Here is a 26860-nt window from a genome sequence, read left to right on the forward strand (position 1 = left end):
AGAAGCAGGCTCCCTGCTGAGCAGAGAGCCTGATGTGGGGCTTTATATCAGGACACTGGGATCATGACCTGAGCCGAAGGCAGACGCTTAGCCAACTTAGCTACCCAGGTGCCCCAGTGAATAAAAATTTTATATTGTATATTTTAATAAAAATATTTACTGAGTCCTTATCATATTGAAGTAATTGTTAAATCTTTCATAATTCTTACCAATAACCTAATGATGTAGGTGCCATTATTTTCCCTATTTTACAGATGAGGAAACAGAGACATGGACAGATTAAATGACGACAGTCATCCAGCCAGCAAATGAGAAAGCTAGGATGCAAACACAACCAATTTGCCATGAGACCATCTTTTCAGCAACTATAGTACAATTATTTAAAACAGCGTTATCAGAATCAAATTCTAAAATGGTACTGAGCTTTTTTTGGAGACCTTTCTTGTTGGGAATCTTATGAATTACTTGGGCACAGCTGTACACTTTAGAAAAAAATGACAAAAACTGTCATACATTGACCATAACTTTTAAATCTTTGCTTGATCTGTTAACTCAGATAAATGAAGATAAGCACATCACCCATCTATAAATTCATACTCAAAACACCCCCAGTTTTTCTTGATCACCCTAAAGCCATCTGTTAGTCTTTCCTGAATTTTACCAGTGTCTTTGGGAAAAAATACCTATGTATGAACAAAATACCGTTGTGATTTCCACTTAGCTCTTATTCATATGTAATCGGAGGAAAAAATGAGCAAAAACACAATTATTTATCAATTTTGTCATTTCTTCTTTAGGAATGTAGTAACATTCAATGAAAAAGAGTTTAGGCATTTGAGGAAAAATAGCCAAAAAAAGTACTTTTTTAAAAAGATTTTATTTATTTGACAGAGAGAGACACAGCAAGAGAGGGAACAAAGCAGGGGGAGTGGGAGAGGGAGAAGCAGGCTTCCCACAGAGCAGGGAGCCTGATGCAGGGCTCGATCCCAGGACCCTGGGACCATGACCTGAGCTGAAGGCAGACGCTGAACAACTGAGCCACCCAGGCGCCCAAAAAAGTACTTTCAAAATGATTATTCACACACTATAGTGTGACCATATTTTCTCAGTCAGTAATTAAGACACATTTTCTGATGAGTCAAATGGGATAGAAGATTTGAAATTGGGAGCCTCCAGAATTAAACGGGATGCATAGCAGCCATGACTACACCCCAGGCATCACTTGAGTCTATGCTAATACTTAGGCAGTACTAAATACAAATGTACTTTCTTCCTCTTAAACCCTGACTTTCTAAACAACCAGACCCCCAAACTCCTGGTCCTTTTGGGACTCCCTTCCACATGGCACATGTATTTAATAGAAACCTTCATGTTCCAGAGTTGCTGCAAGCGTGAAAGATATCTAGCATCACTCTCTTTCCACCCGTAATTTCCAGTAAGTAATTAAAGCAAACACCACATGCAAATATTCTGTGGTTCATTGTTTATTTTTACTAAAATAGCCAATTTTAATGAAAAGTTTGAATGTTAAGGAAACAAAAATTTATCAGAACAAATTATCTCCTCTTTTAAAACAAAACAATCTTAAAATGACATTACTGAAAGAACATCAGTTATATTAGGATAGGCGACTTCTTCCTCTTCTTTCAATGTGTCAGCTGAAGTTCCTTTATTATTACAGGCCTATATCTGTTCTCAAAATTAGTTAAGACAATGGCTCTACCATAATGTTATGAAATACAGTTCAATGTCATGTGATTTTGTCAATGGTTAAAGCTGTCCTAAGATAAAGCTAAATACTAAATATCCCTACCATTTAATAGGAGTATGGTAGTTTTTTAACCTCTAACATTTATAAAAGTGAACTTAGATCCATTAGTAATGAGAAGAAGGCTAAAGGGAGAGCAGTGAATTTGTAGAACCTGTACTTGTCATCGATGCAGTTTATTTATGCAGAATATTCTCCCTTTCCTGGCACCAGGAAAGGCATACTTGTCATGTGATTTCCTTCCTAATTTTTAAATTCTTTCTTTTCAAAACTATATTGCCATCTGGTCTTGGTGGTATACTTTCAATTATGAACCATGTAAGAAGATGCCCACAATGATGATTCATGCACATATCTCCATGATGATATTTATAGGTACCTGAGAATCTCAAATTAATTTTAAATATCATATTAACATGGTAGTTGATCTGGATCTCTAGTCTAAACTCTAAGACAGTTCCATCTGTCACAATGACTGAGACGAGAAAATTTAAAAAATTGAAAAGATGGAAATTAAGTAACATCTTGAGCCAGAAACATTTATTCCTTTATGATGACTAATGAATTATTTTAAAAAGAACACTGCATATGTATTTAAGAGTCATACCCATATCCCTCAAAGCTTTCCTGAGAGTTCTTCCAACAACAGATGGAGTTGCTTGAGTTACTAAATGAGAAGTTCATATAATACCCTATACCTAAATATAAACTTGTTTCAGAGCAAAACTATTTCTGGTGAAGAAACAAGAATTTTAAGCATATCTCTTTGACCAAAGACAGAAAATGAAAGTATTTTCAAACAACGGAATTTAAGCAGTTCCAGAAAGAATTATATACACTTCCTTTTTATCCTTCACTTCTCCTCAAGTCCTTCCAGTAAAAGTCTCCAACTTCCTGCCCAAATTAAAGATCCAAGAAGGCTGACAGTAGGAGTTAATAAAATTAAATATGCATACATGCTGTTAATGGCTTGGTATCTTCACTTAAACCTTGCTACCGAGATGACAATTTTCTCCACATGCTGTCCATTTTCACTTCCCAATCCCAGGAAATGTGCCAAAAACCCTACAGAGCCATGGGCAGTCGTGAGTTGTTTATTGCTGCTTTTCATCCATTCTTGCCAAAGAATATATATATGGCACCAGGATACAAAAGACTACTGGAGTAATGCCCCTTAGCCTGTGTCTTAATTAAGATGACTCCTTAGTGAATTTGACAACAATACTGTTCATTACCTGCTTGGCTAAATCAAACAGTCCATTCAGTGGCAATACTTTTGTATTGAAATTCACCAGTTCTTCATAATTTTTTTCAGGTAATGAGCTAATTTATGAAATATATAATTTCAAAGAAAAACAGGACATGAAAACACAAAAATTTCATTGGCCATTATAAGATGTACTAGGTTAGTTCACTAGCCATTTTTCATATTAGTGAAGCTATATAATTATATTTTTAAGTATGTTCCTGCTCAAAAGTATGTTTAGAAGTTTCAAAAGGAAAAATCCTCTAAGAACTAGATTGGAAGGGAAAACTGCAGGAGCTATAATATTGAGTTAATTAGTAAAATCTAGTATAATATGTTAAAAAGAGAAAAAAGGCTTTCACACAAATGGTGAGTGTCAACGATCACCAGGTTGGAGGCAGGCTGGCACAGACGGGGAGAAAAGGATCCACCATGTTTTTCTCTCCACCTTTTCTGTTTTTACCTGCAAGAGGAAAGATCAAGGCTGAAGGGACAGTGTGGATGCCCATTTAGGGGCAGGAAGCCATGTACTTTGGGGATTTGCCATGAGTCCTTGATGGGTAAGTTGAAATAAGAGCAAAGAAAAACATCTTCTAGACACTGGAGATGGGAGTCCAAAAGAAAAAAGGCTAAAGTGACAAGCTTTGGCCCAATCAAACCTCCATTCCCCAGTAACAGTGACTGCCTTTCTAAAGAACAAGAGCTGTTCCTGGATCCCTTCTCCCGCCACTGCCTTAAACAAACAAACACTAGAACCTTTGTAATTTCATGCCATATAGTGCAAGTCTACTTACTAAAACATATGCTTGATGGCTTCTAACTAAGAAAAAAATACAGAGGGTGAATTTAGCAATGATTCTAAGAAACTAATCGGTATTTGGGAATGGATGTCACAGGAATTTATGTCATGAGTAATATGGTATTAAATTTTTATGCATATATATATTAAAAGCACAGGAGGAGGAAGTAAAGGAAGATATTTATAAAAAGTCTCCATGGTCAATGTGTGAATTCTAACTATTATTATTCTCTTCATAAATATGGAATCTGAAGCTTATAGTGATGAACTGACTAGGTTAAGACCACAGCTTAAATAGTAGGTGAAGTGGCTTTCTTTTTTTTTAATTTTTTTAAAGATTTTATTTATTTATTTAACAGAGAGAGAGAACACAAGCGGGGGAGTGGCAGAGGGAGAGGGAGAAAAAGACTTTCCGCTGAGAAGGGAGTCAGGTGAGGGGCTCGATCTCAGGACCCCGGGATCATGCCCTGAGCTGAAGACAGACGCTTAACCGATGGAGCCACCCAGGTGTCCCTGAAGTGGCTTTCTAAGTACGTTTGCCTAATGCCAAAAGCCATACCTTTTCTACTGCACCATATAGATCTTTTAACGACTGTATATGTATATTAACTATGTTATTAGAGAAAATCATGGATGATATAATAACTATTTTATTAGAGAAAATCATAGGATGATCATCCACCTCTTTCCCCTAACCATAACTAATGATAATTTGATTATTAGAAGTAGAACACTTTATAACCACCCACTATTGTCTCCCTGGTGATAGCTATTTAAATATGAAAAACAATATCTACGAGAAAACTTGCTTCTGCTGGCTACTTATTGCAAATTTTGTCATTATGATAAATGGTAACAAAGGTCACCAACTCACTTGTCACTTTAAACACATGAGATTTCTAAGTTTTCAATGAGAAGTGAAATTAGTAATTTTGGATATATTCCATCCATGCACCCCTCCTTCCACCTTTAAATAGTTTTGGTAGTTTTTGCTATATTACCAGAGTTTGCTTCTCTGAAACCTGACTTTTTAGGTCTGGCAAGAGGGTACTATGCACACTTACACAGTGAGTGTAACTGTTGCACAATGGAGTATCATTTCCTTGATTTAGGCACCTTAGCAACCAGCCTACACAGAAACGTATCAGACAGTGGTCCTCCAAGTTGTTTAAAACACCAGTATCAGACATATCTGACATACTCCTGTCAGTAAGGGTCCCTTGCCCCTGGAGAAATTCTCAGGAACGTGTGGAGCTGCTCAAGCTCTGGTTGTCGACAGCCAGTAAGACTATAGGGAGCTGAAGCTCAGATGTGTGCACTTCAGTGTGACAGACCCTAGATTAGTGACACTCACACAAGGGATCACTACATCTTGGCATATCACAAGTTATTTGTTACCGATAAATTTGTGCATTACTTCTTTTCTAAAATGAAGTGGATTCAAGGTTGTCCCTGCAATATGCTAAGTCTTACTCACTTGCACCATCCCAGTCCACTTTCAAACAAAGGACTTGGCACTCCCCCACTGCCCTGGGAAATACACAAAAGTCACAGCCAACTTCCTCACCTCCTCTTGTGTCCACAGAGCAACCACTGCTGACTGTGAATATTGGGTAATTAGAAATTAAGATAGGGTGTTACTGTTTAGGGGGAAGAAAAAGCTTTGGGATTTATGCCAGAATATGCATCGACTTGTGAGTGTATTGTGCAAACATGACAATGGAAAAGTGCTGTAGCCAAGGAAAGACAGAATTCACTGCTGTGCTGATGTAATGATACATCCTAGGTCACATTTAGATAACACATGGGGTGTTCTGTCACACAAGAACAGGGATCCCGTAGTCACCTTCAAGAGGAAGTGGAAAAGGTGCGAACTATGGTATAGGTGGCTTTGTAGGATACCAAGAGAGAATCTACAGAGTCAGAGAACACTTTGCACATTTCTTCCTTTCTCTTCGAGTATGTCTTAATGAATCCCAGGCATGATGGTAGTGTAAGGAGTTGTGTGATAGGAATTCAAAAGCACTAAAATCTCCTCCCTGCAACTTCTTAAACTGATCACAAGTTTAGAGAGTAAGGCCTTTTTTTGAGTTTCCTTTATTCTCATTTGTTTAGGTGTGAAAAAAAAACCTGTGACTCAATCAAATTCTCAGGGGCTGTGCTGGTGAGGTTGGCTGGTGGCCGAGAGATGTTGGTGACAGGAAGCCAGTCTGCAAAAACACCATCAAGAAAGAATTGGATGTTCCAGAACCTTGAAATGGCAGATTCCACAGAAATCATACGTAAGAAAATTGTTCTGCTTAAATGGGATTTTATACCATTAAGTCTTTCCTTGGTTATATTTTCAGCAATGAAGCTAAGGTGTTTTTGTCTTCTTTTGTTTGATAAAATGAACCCAAAAGAGAAGGTTTGAAATTCCAATTTCAAATAATTTAAAATTTTACTCTACTTTCTAACTTAACTTAGAATTATCATCAATGCCTCACAGTGGTTTGGGTGGGCAATTTATTAAACCATATGCCAACAGTGAAGCAGATGTAAAATAAAAATTATATGATCTGGTTTTTATATTTCAGGAAGTTAAACATTAAGGAGTAGTGAAGAAAAATAAGTAATATAGCATATTTGGAGCACTAGTATCTGGCCACTTTCTGGCTTTATAAGATGAGAGCAGAAGACTATTTCTTTTCCTTTTTTAAATCTCCTTTGCTTATGAAATGGGATTACCAGTTCTTACACTACTATTTCACAGCAATTTTGTTAAGATGATATCATAAAATTTATATGAAAGTCCCACAGGCATATACATTATACGGTAAACATTTAAACATTTTGAATGAATTAATTTTAAAGCTAAAGATCACATTTTAAAATTAAGCTTTAAAACCATCTACTATATTGTTTTTGCTATTATAATTGTACAATGTTGAGTAGCTAAAATGTATATTTTTTAAATTACTATAATTTCCTGTTATTAGGCCAGCCATAAATACATCATGGGCAAAAATAAAATTGCAAAAATCTGCATCTGTGACTTTCTATAGAATAAATATTCCTTACCAATAGAGAAAGAGGCCTACTTTTTAATTTTTCCATATTGATTATTTCATCTCTTTGAATATATCTGAAGTAGTGTTTGGTTATACTGTGATCCAGCAATGAGCTTGGATATTACATCTGAAGTCAGACTTCTTGGATTCAAATCTTGTTCTTCTACTTAGTACCTGTATGACCGTGGGCTAGTAACTTAGCCTCAGTGGGACTCAATTTTCTTATGTGTAAATTGGGGATAATAATAATAATATCCATCTCTTAAAGTGGTGCCTGGTAAGTAATAAGGCTTTAATAAATATTATATATCTTTATATGATATAAAAATACACAATATATTATATGGAATGTGTATTTTTATAAGATATATCTTTATAATATTTTATTATGTCTTATACACTAAATTATGTAATTATATATCTTTATTTTGTATTTTGTATTCATAATACATGTCTTTTCACAGCATAAAGATTGGAGTTGCAAACATATAATATTTTGCCAATATAAATTGAAATTACTTTTAAAATATGAACTAATTGCCATTTATTTATGTTCATAAAGACTTTTAGATATCACTGATTATCTGTACTGCTATTGTAATTTGATAAAATTGGCATAATTGTCAGAGGAATTTGGCATCATTGGTAAATATAACAGATGTATAAAGCCTATAATACAGCACTGCCATGCAGCAGCTAAAATCATACCATGGCTATTAAGTTCTGTAAAGCCTTTCTCTTTTCTCTCCTGGAACCTGAGTGAGGAGCAGCAAGTTTGATGATTATTTTTTAAGGGAGCCATGGATACAGACAGACTGTGTAGCAAAGATTAAGTTCCAGTTTGCCAAAAGCTGACCAGTTTGATTATGAGACGAAGAGAGTCAGGAGCAATTAATGAAAGAAGAGGAGAAGAAATCTTCCAAGGAAACTTCTCTCACTGTACTCCAGTGAGGAAAGAGAAAAGTGATCTAAATTTATATTAGTGCATGCTTTATAGTGTTGTCTACCAGTTTATTATCCTCACATTTATAAGTTTTAAATTTGTAAAATGAACTGTTAAACTAATTTTCAAGACCCATCTTAAAGCTTAAGATAGGTGACTTATTCTGAATGAATTGCATACTTTGTTGATATATTTGAAAATTACCTTGAATTTACATGAACTTACATTGAGAAATACAATTTCAAATCATTGGTGTACTTTATAACTTCACTAGAAATTGGATAAGTTGTTATTTTTGCTAAAGCTTTTAGTAGAGAACTATTAATGAGTTCTAACTTTGAAAAAATCAAGCTTTCCAAATTCTGTATTAAAAACAGATACACACCCTAGCTCATGATCCCAGCATTTTCATGTAACAGTTATAGAGAACTGCCCCTAGCAGCTTTTGAATGTGTTGATCTCAATGGAAAGGAGAATGCTCAATTTCTGGGCAGGCTTCACTATTAATAGATGTATTCTTGTGGTTTAGTGCCAAGTGAGGTTGGGATGCCTCAGGATGGTGCCCAGTCAGTCACTGTTCCAGCCAGTGTGGGCAGCAAGGGCCATTTTCCTGCCTCAGTCCTGCGAGGACTGATGAGATGGAATCTTTAGTCTGTCTCTGTGGCAAACTTTCTTGGACAACGCAAGCGGAAAGTAGAGGCAATTATCCAAGTATCTGAGGTAAATGTGTGTTTTTCTGACCCAAATACTTGAAAAATTACCTCAACTTGTCTTTTTGGTTTGACTATGATGATCTGGACACATCTTTCTGCCTATATAAGAGTATCTCTTTTCTGCATCTTTTCACATAAGTTCATGAAGTTTGTGGGGGCGGTGATAAGGTGTGTGTGTGTACTGGTAGCCTGTCTAACTTGCTATGTATACTATAGGAAACTTTTTTGTCTGTTCTTCCTAATTTTATAATGACTAAATTGATTAATCTCAAAGTCCTTTTGAATTCATTTAGACATATCATGTCTTAATAATTTTGAATATAAATCCACAGTTGTGTATTTCATAACAATTTGAATTTTGGACTTTTAAAACACAATGGGAATATTTACACCAGATACCATAGAAATCTAAATTGCAATTTAACACCAGAAGTTCCACAAATTTAACATGATGGCACACTTTCTTTCCTTTTGCTTTCACTAATATCCTAGGTCTCTGAGTTAGCCATACAAATCGAACTCTAAATAATCTAGGAGTAATTTAATCTCTTTTTAATAACTGTATATAGGTTATCTTTTTCCACAATGTTTTAAAACTGTAACTACTATTTATTAGCATGTGCCAAACAATGGGAAGGAAAGGAGAGAAGAGTAGAAGCTGCAAGCAGTAACTTACTACTCAGTTGCAGCAATTCTAGAATGGACTTGGTAATCTTTCTGGTACTATACCAAATTAACTACAGAAAGTTTTAGAGTATTAAAGTGTTAGCTATAGAAGTTTTAGAAATTAACTATCAATTTTATTTATTCATATTTTCTGGAAGAAGCCTAAAACAATGAGAAAACTGAACTGAGTTTCCAAGATGATCATCACTAAGTACATGAGTAAGGGCAAGTTTCCCTGGGTTCAACTTTACAAAATGAAGAGATAGGAATTATCTAGATAACTTCTAGGATTAAATCTAGATTTCAAATTGTATATTCAAATTTGGACATAAATGCAGAGATTTCATATAGCTACTGTGAAGAAGGAGGAAACAAGATGCAACTAAGGTGTTATTTGACAATAATAGGATGAGTAAAACCTATTTATCTTAAAGAAAATGTTTATCAATTCCATATTTTTTAAAGAAAGAGTACTAATTAACCTGGAACAACAATCTCTGAGTAGATGCATCAGAACCCATCTGGCCTGGACAGCAAAGAGATGTATGCTCTGGGTATGAACTCTGCTAATATATAACAGCTGGGAGTAATAAATACTCAGGAGCATTTCCTGTAGAAAAGACCACTAGCCAACCATTGATGATTTAATATACAGCAATATTATTTAGACTAAAAAATATATTGACAGCTTCCATCAGATTATTTATTTGGCTATGTTATCTTAAATTATTCAACACAGGTTTTAAAACTGGGTTAGTCATCAACCAAAATGATCTCCTTAAGAACGAGTCTGGTAACCATGTCATTAGGCCAAGTAATAAAAACTTCAATGGATTATATCAAATAAAGATGGCATCTAATTTTCGTCCATTTCCATTCTGCAACTGTATTTTGGCTTTAGGAATAAAGTGGAAAGCTTCATAAGCACACACACACACACACACACACACACACACACACACTACTCATCTAAATAAAAATCTACATAAAGCATTATGAACATAAGCTTCTGATAGAAACAATTCAAACTTGATTTGGGATACAATGATTTATACAGTTTTTGTGTTACCTGTTTTAATTTCAGCTACTCTTTTTCTAGAATGTTTCCAAATTTCATGTAGCATATGTTAGGCTTTGGAAATTAGACCAAAAAAAAAAAAGTTTCAGATAGTGAAAGTCTTTTTTCTTTTGTCTTTAAATCTCAGATTTACATTAAGAAATTTTGTTTAATATGGTATATAAGATATAGAAAAAGGGGGGATCTGGAAAGTATAGTCTTGATTGCATTTTCTATTTTGGCAATTTTAGTGGCAAACATTATGTTCAGCTGGGTGTCAGAAAGGTCTTCCTACCAGCTGGTAGCAATGCCAAGAATATTTATAACACAGCAGAAATACCATGGAAAATGGTAAAACACGGATGTCAAAGCCTAATTTCTTGCTTTTGTGAACTAATTTTATGGTCCATTTTTGAATGTTGTCCAAAAGTGCACTCATGAAAGAGAATTTAGGTTTGGCAAGCTGCAGAAATATTCCCACAAGTGCTGCTGAATAAATCCTGAAAAACCTTTCCCTCTAAAGGACAATCTTTTAGTTGAAGAGCTTAAGTTCTCCAGAAATGTCTTTTGTTAAAGAATATTCATACAGGGCTTTTCATGTGTGTCAAAGCTTGCCTGATGAAGCAACCTGAATTGCTCACATTTTTATGGGACCTAAGATGTAAAACATTTATTATAACAGCAACAACAAGGGCATTTATATCAATTCTATTAGTTTAGATTTTTATTAAGAAGCCTAAAAACATTTGAATTTTAATAACTGGTTCTTTTTTTTTTTAAATTAAGAATAGTTTAAACTAGGGGCACCTGGGTGGCTCAGTCGTTAAGCTCTGCCTTCGGCTGAGGTCATGATCCCAGGGTTCTGGGATTGAGCCCTGCATCGGGCTCCCTGCTCGGCCCGAAGCCTGCTTCTCCCTCTCCCACTCCCCCTGCTTGTGTTCCCTCTCTTGCTGTGTCTCTCCCTGTCAAATAAATAAATAAATAAAATCTTTAAAAAAAGAAAAAGAATAGTTTATAAAGATTTTTTAGATATTAAGCAATTAACCACTGTTTAAGTTCTAAATCCCTTTGGCTATATTATACACACATCTATTTTAAAAGGTTAATTCTGAAGTTACATCCTTCACTGATAATATTGTTTTCAGTTGAGTATATATGCTCTCTTGGTAGAAAAAAAATCTTTCACTAAAATCTTCTATAAGCAACTTTAAATGTCATAATACCAAGAATTGCATTATAATCTCTTGTAAGGTCATCTTAATTTTTATATTAGTGCTCTAGTTGGAGAATATTTCATCGTATTGTTTTTGTTTTTTTCCTTACTGTTGATACATAGTCAGATTGAGTAGTTCTGTGACTAAATGTAGAGGTTTTGAAGCTAAATTATCTCAGTGGGACTCGGGCTTTAAGTTTAGCTGTGCTAAAATGATGATGAAGGGGTGGGAAAAACTCATGGACTTAGCTCTTCTCCCCACCTGGGCTGTTTCCCATTCCCATACCACTCATGGCCTTTATATCAGAGCTCCCTTCTGTGGCTTCTGGCAAAACATTAATATCACTTTCTCAGTTGTCTGCTGATTGACTTCTATTTGGTTTATGTAGGACACACTGGAGGAAAAGAGGACCTTAGTATCTCATGAAACACATTTCTAAAGTAATTTATCTCCAAAATACATTTGCTAAACAAAACAATATCATTTGCAAACTATTTTCCATGGATTCCCTAGAACAATAATTTCCAAATCAGTTAGAGACCGCTTTATCACAATCATCTTAGGACCTCATTAAAAATGAAGACTGGCCAACCCAAGCCAGGCTTGAACATTTGGTCACTTTGAAATGCTGTATTAATTTGATGTCCTCCATAATCATACTAGAAAAATATATTTAGTATTTATTTAAAGGAAAGATAGAAATACATAGGTGGGAAAAAAAGGAGTGAAGATGGGTTCTGGGGAAAAAAGCAGAACACGCACACTGTCCTCTGCTGCCTTCAGTAATTCAGCTCTGGTCCCAAAGCTACAAGCTCCACTTGGTTTTTTCCAGGTCTGGAGGTTAACTGAACCCACTGCCTTAGAAGGTATTTTGTGGCCATCACTTGCTCAAACATTATCTCTGGGTGTGCCATACTGCACTTCTTCTAAAATTGTACTATCCTCGAAAAAAAGAGCCCATAAGTACTTATTTTTTTTTATATTCTCAGTGTCTTATATGTTCAGTGACTTTTTAAACTTCCTGTTTTGAGATAACTGTAGATTCAGACGCAATTGTGAAAAATAATGCAGGGAGATCCTGTATCTCCTTTGCCCATCCCTTACCATAACATTTTGTATCACTAAAGCACAAGAGCACAACAAGAAAGTTTACTTTGCTAATAATCCATCAACCTTATTCAGATTTCACTAGTTTGACATGCCTTCATTTGTATGTCTGAATGTTTGTTTAGTTTTGTGCAACTTTTATCCATTGCAGTTATAGAATAATTTCATCACAAGGATCCCCTGTGGTATCCTTTCATGGCCACATCTACTTCCCTTCCCCTGCCCTCTAACCCATGACAACTATTAATCTATTTCCCTTCTCTATAATTTAGTCATTTCAAGAATGCTATGTGAATGGAATCATACAGTATGTAAACTTTGAGATTGGCTTTTTTCACTCAGCATAATTCCCTTGAGATACATGCAAGTTACATGTATCAATAGATCATTTCTCTTTTATTGCAGAGTAGTATTCCATGGTACTAAAGTACCACAGTTGAATCATTCACCTATTGAAGGGCATGTGGTTTTTTCCTGGTTTCGGTTATTATGAATAAAGCTGCTATGAACATTTGAATACATATTTTATGTGAACAGATGTTGTTATATCTCTGAGATAAATGCCCAGCAGTGCAACTACTGGGTTGTATGGTAAGTCCATGATTAAAAACTGCCACATTCATTTCCAGAGTGGCTGTCTCCTTTTACATTTTCATCTGCAGTGTATGAGTGACTCACTTCCTCTACATCACTATTTCTTTTTTTCATTTTCATCATTCTGATAGGTATATAATGATATATCATTGTGGTTTTTATTTTATTTTATTTTTTTATTAAAAGACTTTATTTATTTATTTGAGAGAGAGAATGGTAGAGAGAGAGCACGAGAGGGAAGAGGGCCAGAGGGAGAAGCAGACTCCCTGCTGAGCAGGGAGCCCGATGCGGGACTCGATCCCGGGACTCCGGGATCATGACCTGAGCCGAAGGCGGTCACTTAACCAACTGAGCCACCCAGGCACCCTATCATTGTGGTTTAAATGGTGCTTTTCCTTAATGGCTAATGATGCTGAACACCATTTATATGCTTATTTCCCATTTGTATATCTTCTTCATTGAAATTTCTGCTCGTGTCTTTTGTCATTTGTCATATTGGATTGTTTTAGAGTTTTGGGAATTCTCTGTAGATTCTATACATAAATCTTTTGTTGAATGTGTGGTTTGCAAATATTTCCTTCCAGTCTGTAGGTTGTCTTTTCATCATCTTTGCAGAGACTCACAAAGCAAAAGTTTTTAATTTTGATGAGGTCTAGTTTATCACTTTTTCATCTTATACATTATGCTTTCTGTGTCAAATCTACAAACTCTTACCTTATTCCTAGCTGCTGAACATTTTCACCTTTATTAATTTTCCTAAAAGTTCCATAGTTTTACATTTTACATTTAAGTCCATGATTCATTCACTTGGAGTTGATTTTCTATAATGTTTGAGGTTTAGGTCAAGGCTCATTTTTTGCCTTTGAATGCTCAATTGTTCCAGCATCATTTATTGGAAAGACTATCTTTTCTCCATTGAATTACTTTTGCATCTTTGTTAAAAATCATTTGAGCATATCTGTATGAGTTATTTTCTGTGTCCAGTGCTTATGTACCATGGTTCATCAAGCCAACCTTTAATCTAACTTTGCTAAACTCATCCCAGCGTATTAATTCAAAAACTTCCAAGAGAGAGCCTAGAATTGTGTGTCTTTAATCACAGTAGTAAATCTGATGTATAGCCATATTTGGGAACCCTGCTCAGAGGTTACACAAAGATTTTTCATGAATCTTTGCTGAGGTTGGTGGTGAGGAATTAGAGGATAGCAGATAGAGACTCTGTGACTCTCATTTATTAAATTAATTAAGAAATATTTAACATTTAGGGAAAGTTATAAAAAACAAGAAATGGCCACCTATGTATGTTCTCATCACTTGGCTTAATAAATGAAACATTACCTATAAAGATATAGCTTCTTGTTGGTCCTCTCCCTCCTCAATCACATCCTCCTCCCCTTGTGTCTCCAACCCCAGAGGGAATCACTCTCCTATATTTTATAATTATCATTTTTACACATTCTCTATATTTGACAATATAAAATACACACACATATGCATATACAACCATATACACAGATACATGTCTAATTTGTTATTTTACTAGAAGTCTGACATAAAAGCGACTACCAACTTGATCAGAGGGCAAATTATCATTCTCATCAGCCTTCAAACCCAGACCACAGCATATCCTGAAGTCTGGTTTAGCTCCGTTTGCTTAGATTTACCCACATGTTTACTAATTTCTTTGTTCACCATGTTTTCTGACATCTCAGAATTTAATTCTGGAATTATTTTCCTCTCTTCCTGAATTTTACCCATCAGACATTCCTTTATACATAACATTTTCTTGGGGGATAAACTCTGTTACTGTTTGTCCAAATATAACTTTATTTTTCCTCATTATGAATGATAATTTGTCTGGATATACACTTTTTGATAGACAGTTTCTTTTTGTTTAGCATACTGAAAACTTTACTCCATGGCTGGAGTAGTATCTACAGCTGCATAACAAATTATCCCAAAACCCAGTGGCTTAAAACAACAATAAACATTATCTCTCACAGTTGCTGTGGATTAAGAATTCTTGAGTGCCTTAGCTGGAGAGTTCTTGATGAGGATTTTGGCCAAGGCTACAGTTACCTGAAAGCTTGCCTGGAGGATCTGCTCTCTAGATGGCTTACTTGAATGACTGGAAAATTGATGCTGGTTATCAGTAGGTCATCTTATCTCCTCAGGTAGGCTTCTCTACAAAATTGCTGAAATGTCCTCATGACATGACAGCTGGCTTCCTCCAGATTGAGAGTTCCAAGAACCAAGGGAGAAGAAGTGATGTGATTTATGACAGTGTTCAGCAATGTCACTTCTGTTGGCATATACAGCAACTCCCAGTGTAAAAAGGATTATTCAAGTGTTGGTATACCAGAAAACAAAATGAGTGGGGGCCATTGTGAAGTCTGGCTCCCCCCGTTACTTTGTGACTTTTTTTTTTTTTTACTTTGTGACTCTTTATTGCTAATGCTGAGTAGTCCGTGGTCAGTGTATTGCTATGCCTTTGCAAAAAAAAAAAAAAAAAAAAGAGCAGCCTCTTGCTGCTCTTATAATCTTCTATTGGTTATTAATGTTCTGCAATTTTATTTTCATTAATTGTTCTTGTATTTCATTGTGATTCTTAAAAATGAGAAGCTATATTTGTCACTAATCTTCCTAAATTTGTAGTTATTATCTTTTTGAAAACTTTTCTCTCCTACTTTATCTAATATTCCTTCTGGTAATCTGATTTGACAAATATTGCTTTATCATTAGATCCTTTATGTAATAATCTCATTTTTATAATTTGTCTTTGTCTTTCTGTGTTTATTTATTTGTGTTTGTTTCCTCATATACTATCTCTTAGGTCCCTACTCATTTTCTTTTTTTTTATTATGTTATGTTAATCACCATACATTACATCATTAGTTTTTGATGTAGTGTTCCATGATTCATTGTTTGCGTATAACACCCAGTGCTCCATGCAGTACGTGCCCTCTTTAATACCCATTACCGGGCTAACCCATCCCCCCACCCCCCTCCCCTCTAGAACCCTCAGTTTGTTTCTCAGAGTCCATAGTCTCTCATGGTTTGTCTCCCCCTCCGATTTCCCCTCCTTCATTTTCTAATCTGTCTCTGATTGTTGTTTAACCTATTGATTTTTTATTTTCAGTGATTGTGTTTATCATTTATAGGTATTACTCCTGTTTTTTTCCTCCCAAATCTCATTTTTATAGTATCTTGTTTCCAACTCATTTTTACCATTTCCTCTTTTATTTATTTAAAGATTTGGGCAAGAATATTCTCATTCTTATTCCAATGATTAAAATATGTATTGTACTCTGCACTCAAACACTATTGTTATCAATCTAACTCCTGATTCTCTCTCATTATGGCTTCTTGTCATTTTTTACATAATTTCATATTTGATTTATCTAAATTTGTTGGACTCCTGAAGGGGCTGGTTTGAAGGCTTGCTATTCAGAGAGGGTAGTTTTTTGCCTTCGCCAGGGCTGTGAGGAAGAATGTATATTGGTTTATCCAAAAATTGTGGTGCTTTTAGTGAAAGAGTTTTAGAACATTGAATTAGCATATTGCCAGTAAAGTAAATAGTTTTGATTTCTTCCAATCACTGCAACCTGAATTCTATGTGTAAGGCTTCCAGGACAATACTGCTTGAATAAAAGTTACTTTTGCAAAAATAATCTCTATACTGTACAAGGACTAGCAGAAATATATCCAAAGTGAAAGGATAGAAATAACATAAAGGGCAGCTTTGGAAATCAAAGGTGAAAATTACATGGCCAATATGACTCCAGGGGTTTCAAACAGGGTTTGAAACTGTTTACATGGAGGAACGACAATATGTGCCACTTTTATGGTCTAATCCTTGAGCACCTGCGGACTCAATTGGCGGGTAAAAAAATTGAAGTGCTATAGATTTTTAAACGTAAACATTTATGGCTGCTACAGAGACAATGACTTATAAATGATTATTGGACCATTTTTTGTAAACTGTTTTTAGTTGACAACATTTGCTATTCTTTTCCTTATTTCTCAATCCTATCATACATAAACAGATAAAAGGTGGGAGGTGAGTTTTCTCTGGGTAAAGAGCTCCATGAAATCAGATCCGATGTTACACTTTCCTTTGTCTATATTTTTCCTATATTTAATTCCAGTTTTATATTTAGAAACACTCAGATTTAACTAATTCACTGCCTCTATTCTAAACTCAATTTAAAATAATGATGAAAGGTATAAACCTAAAATACATTTTTCTCTCTCATACAAATTACTTTTATCAAATTTTACACATACCCACACTCACCAATCCATGATTACTACACACACACACACACACACACACACACACACATACGCACACACGAATAGCAGCAATAATTTTCATTATGTATTCATTCCCTTCAAGGTAACATAGGCTAAAAGAAACCACATTATCTAAGTTATGTCTGAATATTTCTATTTTCATTACATAGAGCATAACAGTTTATGCACTAAGCTAGTTCTATTGCCCAAAAAATTTCTCAGTGATCATCAGGAAATTACTTTCCTCTCTAATCTGTTCACTGTCCTACTCATTGCACTAATTTCAGAATCTGCAATTTAGGTCACTAGAATTAGTGACAAGAATTATTTCATCTCTAATCCAGCAAGTTCTTAAAGATATCTAATGTCTAATATGTAACATATTTAATATGTTTTGAGTCAGATATATTCTTGAAAGGTTTAGTGAAAATTTAATTTTTTACATGCAATTCATAATTTAAATGAGCTATTAGACCTCACTACATGGAACTTGTTAGGGTTTTTTTTATTATTATTACTAGCATGAAGTGAATATTCCTTAGTTTTTCTTTTTAGAGAGTCTTGATCTAGATGAGGGAAGGAAAGAAAAGCAGGTTAAGTTTCTTGGCCTCCGGGCCAAAAATGGCCTTTTGGGCCGTTGCTGGCTTTGGAAATCTGATGAAAATTATAAATCCTCTTCCCAGGGAAATGCCACACACACATGAAATTTTGCATATGATTTCAGAAAGTCCATGAACCCCTTGAAGCCTGTCCAAGGAACAGATTATGATTTCCTGGACTAGATGACAAAACATAATTAAGTGGATAAATGGACCAATAATAATATTACTTGAGGTATACTATATTTTCTTATATAATACTCATCATTACTATAATAAATATAGGAAATTGTTTAATTTTATATCCCATGACTTAAGTATATAAAGCATATTTGAAGGTCTAATTTATATACATTTTTTGACACAAGCTATGCACATATATATTTGACTATTTTAATTGCAAATTTCTCTTGACATAAAAGGAATACCTTTTAGATTATTAGAAATAAAGTTTGGAGAGTGAGTACAACTTGTAGGCTTTTAACAGGGCTAGGTAATACTTTTCATCTACCTGTAGAGTTTTTTTAATATCCTGCTGTAGTGTAGGGACTTAAAATGTTATATCATATTTCTACTGAGTGCACTTGCCAGGTTCTATTGCTTTAAAGTATTTTTCCTGTAACTAAAAAGCTTAAAAAAAACACTTAATATTTCCATACGATACCTAAAATAGTTTTTTTTATTGGTTTTACCTCTGTAAAAAAAATATACATTATGATGATTGCTAATTACCTAAGTATGTGTGGATAATACCATTGATGCTCTTTGACTGCATTTGTCTAACTTCCTCTTCCCTCTGAATACTGGGAATTTACCACATTGTAATTATGGTAACATAACCCCTTTGTTGTTTGTTTTTGTTTTGTTTTGTTTTAGAGAGGGAGAGAAAGTGGGAGAGGTGGAGGGGGGCAGGGTGGGAGAGAGAATCTTAAGCAGACTCCACACCCAGCACAGACCCCGACATGGGGGGCTCTATTTCACAACCCCAAGATCATGACTCTAGCCGAAATCAAGAGTCAGGTGCTTAACCAACTGAGCCACCCAGATGCCCCAAACATAATCCCTATTGTAACATAATGTGAATTTTTAAATATGCAAACAATTTCAATTAAATATATACATAGGCTATCATCGAAAATGGCTTAATAGCTAGTAGTCTAACTAGAAAAAAACAGTGAGCTAGGCCCCCTCTCTGATGACTCTTGAATATAATAGATGTCCCAGATCATAAAATACTTTTAATGAAAATACAGAACTTAAATGAACTTCCTTCAATTTAGCATAAGGGATATATGGAATGAACGTCTAAGTTCATTTGGATAAAGAAACTTCAGCTGAACTTCTATTACTCTATTGGAGAATATGTTCAGCTGGAATAAAGGGCTTTTCAGCATTTCCCCAGATGGAGAATTGAGGACTCCATATTACCACTGCAACTCTAAGAGGCAACTGCAGGAGATATATGAGGTTGGGTGAAATTATATTAGATCTAGAGGGGTATGAGGACAAACCACAGATATCATCTCATTTATTAATTATTTGTTTAATTGTACAAAAACTGACTGATAAAAATTTTAACATAAAAAGGAATAAAATAAAAATTTTAACATGACACAGACTGATAAAGAGAGCTATGAAACTATGGGATAGAATTCTTCAGCTTGCTTAAGGATTAATAAAAAATGCATATGTGAATTTCACAACCTAGTAGAGAAGATAACTCATATGCACAGATTGCTATAAAACACATTAAAGAAAGTATTGACTGCTAATAAAGTTTAGAAGAAAGGGACACATATTTGGGACATCAGGAAAGGACTCATGAATTTGGCAATCCTTGAGCCTAGCCTTGAAGGATGGCTTAAGATTTGGGCCACAAACAATGACTATAGGACATGGAAGTAATGCTGTGATCCAAGGAATGGAAGTAGAAACCCTAGGATATTTCTGTGGACTCTTTGGACCGTGGAGTTGGTTACATGGAATGGTAAAAGATTAAAGCTAAAAAGGCTGAAGTTAATACAAGAAGCTTTTTGGTACTTAGTTAAAAGGAGTGGTCTTTGTTTTGTAGGCAGTGAGTGAAGAGCCAATGGATGAAGTTTTGAGTGGGCCTCACAGCTATACAGCAAAGGACAGTATCAAGGGGGCTATACTTTCAATAAGGGTGTATTGCCGCATATTCTCAATTATATATAAGAACAAAAGCACTAGCCTAAAAACCAGCAACAAATAGAAACATGATAGATGTATAAATTAACTTTTTATTCTAAAATGATAGTGATAAATATGTAACACTTCAAGGTATAGCAAACAGCACCAGTATGTTTTTTCCATACAAAAAAATACAAAAGGAAAAACACTATACTCAACACATGAAAAGTATTAGCAGAAACTGAGAACTTCTGGTAAAGACTAAGTTTAAAAGCACAAACATTTAGTAGGAGGTATGTGGTATAAGTTTCTAGAAGATACGTAGTTAGTAAAACAAACAAAATCAGTGTTGTTTACTACTTGTCTGGCATAAATCATTCTTAGGCATGGACGAGGAGCTAGTCTCAAGGACCAAGACTCTAAATATATAAGAATTCATACCAGAGTTACCAGAAGATTATACAATAGTTATGCAAGTCAAATACCTCTGGTTTTGTAAATTTAAAATGTTGAAATTCTTACCTCGAACAACAAGGTCAGCTGAAGCTGAAGAATTGTCCACGATTGTCTGAGCGGTACATGTGTATCTACCAGCATGCTTCAGCTGGGCATTTCGGATAAGCAGTTCCCCATTGGAGTCCAGCTGTTAGCAAAAATAGCAGTCATTCACATCACTACAATCTTCACCAATTATATGGCATTTAGGATACAAGAGGTACATTTTTCCCCTAACAATATGAGCGCCATTAAAAGTATCTTTTTTAGATACACTAATTATGTCCTTACTTAGGTTACTTCAAGTCTGTCTTCAGTATCTCAAGCAAAAAGTAAAGTGAGTGAATTAATTAAGATCCTTTTTAGCCCAAATATCTTTAACATTCTATTATTCCTATTATCAGAGGGAGGGCCATACAGAGATAAACTAAGGGATGAAACTATTTCATTCATCCTTTTAAAGATAAATGGCAAAGTCTAAAACTCTTCATGCTAAATGTCAATGAAGATAAATAAATGGTATATGACTAGGAAGAATTTGGTTTTGCAAAGCCAATCTAATTGATTAATTTCAAGATGTACTACAGTTAATTACACAAAGATACTAAAAGTGTAAGATACTGTCAAAATGGACAATTCTAAAATTTTCTGTTTTGGTTGAAACATAAACTCCATGTAAGCAAGGATATTTGTTTTGTTCACTGCTCTATTCCCAGTGTTTGTTCAATATACATTTTTTGAAGAAGGCTTGAGGGACTCTTGCCTGGGAAAGATAAGGCACTATCTCAATGCAATTTCTAAAAATAGCTAGTATTTATTGAATGCCCACACTGAACCAGGCTCTGGGCTATGCAAGTGTGTGTGTGTGTGTGTATGTGTGTGTGTGTGTGTGTGTGTGTGTGTGTAATCTCATTTTCTTCTGACTACAGTCCTATAAGATAGGTCCTATTCTGTCCATTTTATTAAAGATAAAAGTGAGACTTAGAGTAGCCAAATAATTTAACTAAGGTCACTGAGCTTGTTTGGTAGTGGGAGCATCCAAAGTCCATGCTCATTATCTCCAAACTATTCATCTAGAGAAGAATTTGGAAAACTCAATTATCTATCTATCTATCTATCTATCTATCTATCTATCTATCACCTATCTATCTATCTATCTATCTATCTATCTATCTATCTATCTATTTGAGACAGAGTGAGAATGAGTAGGAGGGGAAAAGGAGAGGGAGAGAGAATCTCCAGCAGACTCCCCACTGAGCATAGCGCTTGATTCAGGGCTCAATCCAATGACCCCAAGATCACGACCTGAGCCGAAACCAAAAGTCAGATGCTTAACAGACTTAACCATTCAGGCACCCTTGGAAAACTCAATTTTTAAGTAGACATTTGGTTTTCTGGAGAACTAAGTTTACTGATTTACTCTTCTAATCATAAATATCCAGCTATATTAAAAGATGAAAAATTAATGGTTAGGTTAATATTTTACATAATAGATGAGGATATTGTTTATGTAATATAATAGACTTACACATTTTTAAATTTTGATTCTTTTAATGACTGCATGTGGAATGAATGCTCTGCTTCACCATAGGTTTTGCCAGTGGCCCCTTCATATATCAAATTTCCTGCTGGTTCTGGAAGTGTTTGGGTTTGCTATACTTTTTTAATTAATGAGGTTAAGAATATAGGCATACCTTGAAGATATTGCAGGTTCAGTTCTAGACCACCACAATAGAGTAAGTCAAATCAATTTTTTTAAATTTCCCAGTGCATATAAAAGTTATGTTTATACCATATTATAGTCCACAATGGCATTACACTATATTAAAGTATGCAATGGCACTTAACACTATATTAAAGTATTCAATGGCATTATGTCTAATAAAGCAACCTACAGGGCCACCTGGGTAGTGCAGTCAGTTGAGCTTCTGATTCTTGGTTTTGGCTCAGGCCATGATCTCAGGGTGGTGAGACTGAGCCCTGAGTGGGGCTCCACACTCAGCATGGAGTCTGCTTGGGATTCTCTTTCCCTCTGTCCCTCCTGCTCATGTGCTTACTCTCTCTCTTTCAAATAAATAAAGCTTTTTTAAAAAAGCAATATACGTGCATCAATTTAATTTATTGCTAAAAAATGCTAACCATCATATGAGCTTTCAGCATGTCATAATCTTTTGATGGTGGAGGGTCTTGCCTTGATGTTGATGGCTGCTGACTGATGAGTATGGTGGTTGTTGAAGGCTGGAGTGTCTGTGACAATTTCTTAAAATAAGACAACAATGAAACTTGCCCCATCAATTGACTCTTCCTTTAATGAAAGATTTCTCTGTAGCATGTGATGCTGTTTGACAGCATTTTACCCACAATGGAACTTCTTTCAAAATTGGAGTCAATCCTCACAAACCCTGTTGCTGCTTTATCAACTGAGTTGATATAATATTCTAAATCTTTTGTTGTCATTTCAATAGTCTTTACAGCATCTTCACCAAGAGTAGATTCCATCTCAAGAAACCACTTTCTTTGCTCATCCATAACAAGCAACTCTTTATCTGTTCAAGTTTCATCATAAGATTGCAGCAATCTAATCACATCATCAGACTCCACTTCTAATTCTAGTTCTCTTATTATTTTCACTACATTTGCAGTTACTTCTTCTACTGAAATCTTAAACACCTCACAGTCATCCATGAGGGTTGGAATCAAATTCTTCCAAATTCCTGTTCACGTTGATATTTTTGGACTCTTCCCATGAATCACAAGTGTTCTTAGTGGCATCTAAAACTGGGAATCCTTCCCAGAAGGTTTTCAATGTTCTTTGCCCAGATCCATCGGAGGAATCACTGTCTATGGCAGCTACAGCCTTAGGAAATATAGTTCTTAAATAATAGGACTTGAAATGAAAACACTAATTTGAGTGTTTATCACAGCCTTCTTTACAATAGCTACAATATGAAAGCAACACAAGTGTCCTTCTATACACATACAATGTATTATTAGTCACAAAAATGAAGGAAATATTGCCATTTAATACAACTTGGATGTATTATTTGAAGTGAAATAAGTCAGATGGAGAAAGACAAATACCATATAATTTACTGATATATGAAATCTTAAAAACAAAATGAATGAAAAAATAAAGAAACAGATTCTTAAATACAGAGAACAATCTGGTGGTTCCCAGAGGGGAGGTTGGTGGGGGAATGGGCAAAATAGAAGAAAGGGATTATGAGATACAAACTCCCAGTTATAAAATAAATAAGTCATGGAGATGAAAAGTACAGCATAGATAATATAGACAATAATATTGTAATAATGTTATATGGTGACAGATGGTAACTACACTCACTGTGGTGAACACTGAGTAATGTATAGAATGTGTTGAGTTACTATATTGTACACCTGAAACTAATATAACATTGTACGTCAATTGTATTTCAATAATAAATGTAAAACAATAATAAGGCTTGAAAGTTGAAATTGCTCTTTGATTCATGGGCTACAGAATGGATGTTGTGTTAGCAGGCATGAAAACATTAATCTTGTTGTACATCTCCATCAGAGCTGTTTAGTGACCAGGTGCATTGTCAACAGGCAGTAATATTTTGAAAGAAATTTTTTTTTTCTGAGCAATAGGTCGCAACAGTGGGCTTAAAATATTCAACAATATTGAATATTTTAAAATGTTGTTAACAGATGTGCTGTCATCCAGGCCTTGCTGTTCCATTTATAGAGCACGGGCAGAGTAGATTCTGCATAACTCTTAACAGCCATAGGATTTTCAGAATGGTAAATGAGCATTGGCTTCAACTTAAATTCACCAGCTGCATTAACCCCAAACAAGAAAGTCAGGCAGTCCTTTGAAGTTGTGGAGACTTTTAAATAGATATGAAAATCCTAGATAATATCTTCTAATATAAGGTTGATTTGTCTACTTTGAAAATCTGTTGTTTTGTGTAGCCACCTTCATTAATGATCTTAGCTAGATCTTCTGGGTAACTTGCTGCAGCTTCTCCATCAACACTTGCTACTTCACCTTGCATTGTTATGTTATAGGGATGGCTTCTTTCCTTAAACCTCATGAATGAACCTCTGCTAGCTTCACACTTTTCTTCTGCAGCTTCCCCACCTCTCTCAGCCTTCATGGAATTGAATAGAGTTAGGGCCTTGTTCTGGATTAGGCTCTGGCTGAAGGGGATGTTTTGGCTGGTTTGATCTTCTATCCAGACCACTAAAACTTTCTCCATACCAGCAATAAGGCTGTTTTGCTTACTTATTATTCATATGTTCACTGGAGTAGAACTTTTAATTTCCTTCAAGAATTTTTCCTTTGTATTCATAACTTGGCTAACTGTTTGGTGCAAGAGTCCTAGCTTCAGGCCTGTCTTGGCTTTCAACAGGACTTCCACTCTAAGCTTAATTATTTCTAGCATTTGATTTAAAATGAGAGATGTGAAACTCTTTCTTTTACTTGAACACTTAGAGGCCATCACTGGGTTATTGGCCTGATTTCAATATTGTTGGATTTCAGGGAACAGGGAGGGCCAAGGAGAGGGAGAAAGTCAGAACAGCTAGTCTGTGGAGCAGTCAAAACCCACACAACAGTTATTAAATTTGCTGTTTCATATGGGTACAGTTCTTGGCATCCGAAAACAATGACAATAGTAACATCAAAGATCACTGATCACAGATCTAGCAAATATAATAATAATGAAAGAAAGTTTAAAATATTGTGGGAATTACCAAAATATCCAGAGACACAAAGTGAGCAAATGCTATCGGAAAAATGGTGCAAGTAGACTTGCTCAACAATGGGTTGCCACAAACCTTTGATTTGTAAAAACACATTATCTGCAAAGAACCATAAAGTGAAATGTAGTAAAACGAGGTATGCCTGTAATTGCTAGTTATAATGTGAGCAGATTGATTCTTTTGGTTGTAACAGAATGCTACTATCTCCATGTAAAGAACAGGTCCATGGCCACATGCCCTGTTCCTTGATATTAGCCAGTCTTGGTAAAAATGTAGTTAGAGGTTATACAATTTAATGTCAGTTGGGGGTCTTCCTGTACCTTGAGGTCTAAAAATTTCGTTCCCAAGATTTCTGCAAATTCCTTGGGTAGGAGAGTACTTTCCTTCTGCTCCAATGGTCAGTTACTTCTTTGTCACACCAAGGAGTACCAGACAAGAAATTCAGTCCTTTCTCTATTTTGTCATAAAACTTAATAACACAAAGTACCCCCTAGTAAGGTGGGTTTACTGAATGGAAGATGATGGAATTGGCTGTATCCCACAAGGCAGGGCAAATCAACATTGAAAATTACCATTCACTACATATTTTTATTATTAAATTCCTGTTGGCCATATTTTTACTAGGGATTTCTCAGTGACTTTTCCCTTTGCCAGTGCCCTTGCTGGTACCCACTCCCACTCGCATTTCCTACTTCTCTCTGATATTCTCTTCTTGCCCCTGGAAACAGAGAATTATTCCTTTTTCCTCATGTTAAGCTACTTAATTCTATGATGGTTGCTTGGATCAGATAATATCTATTCTTCAAAACCTGACTTTCTTAGATTTTTTTTTCCATTTCTTTATCTCCTACTCCTCAATTCATTTGAATCTGGTCCCCACATCTTCAATTTATTTTATTTGACTTCTGATAGCATTTGACCTTTTCCCACATATTCAACTTTCTAATCATCTATGACAACACACTTCCCAGAAACTTTGAGGACATTCTCAACCCCCTTCCTCTTCTTCTTCCTCTTCAACTTCCTTATAATTCCATCATAAATTCTTGAATTTATCCATTCCTTCCATCACTACTGTCTCTTTCCTTTTCTAAGCTACCAACATCTCCCACCAAACTACTCTTCTCTGCTTGGTCACAACCTCCACCCCTGTTCTATTCTTTTCTCTCCTTGGCACACAGAGTGACATTTTAAAAACACCAATATGACCAACTCACCCCTCTTTGTAAAAATACAACTTACTGAAAGCTTTAAAATTTTTCCTCTTCCTGGAATATGGCCAATATGGCTCCATTTTCTAAATTCTGTCCAATATTCCAGCTCAGCTAGTGCCATATCATTTACTCTGCTCTCCAGGAGAACATTCCCTTTATAGGACCTGAAATGCACCTTGTTCTCTCCCATCTCTGGTTCTCC

At 35.3% G+C, this 26860-nt stretch overlaps 1 protein-coding gene across 1 annotated transcript in view; it reads right to left on the reverse strand.

The window, feature by feature from the left end:
* Positions 1-894: 894 nt before the first annotated feature.
* The window catches only part of CNTN1 (contactin 1), a 290240-nt gene continuing 264274 nt past the window's right edge, over positions 895-26860 (reverse strand). The window contains exons 16-17 of the mRNA XM_025883027.2: positions 20726-20846; positions 895-3477 (exon numbers count right to left, since the gene is read on the reverse strand). Coding sequence (XP_025738812.1) covers positions 3398-3477; positions 20726-20846 — 201 coding nt within the window. The 3' untranslated portion in view covers positions 895-3397. The remainder of the gene's footprint in view (positions 3478-20725; positions 20847-26860) is intronic.

This window comes from Callorhinus ursinus, unplaced genomic scaffold (genome assembly GCF_003265705.2).
Source record: "Callorhinus ursinus isolate GAN/ISIS: 27379988/994484 unplaced genomic scaffold, GSC_fseal_2.0 scaffold44, whole genome shotgun sequence".
NCBI lineage: Eukaryota > Metazoa > Chordata > Mammalia > Carnivora > Otariidae > Callorhinus > Callorhinus ursinus.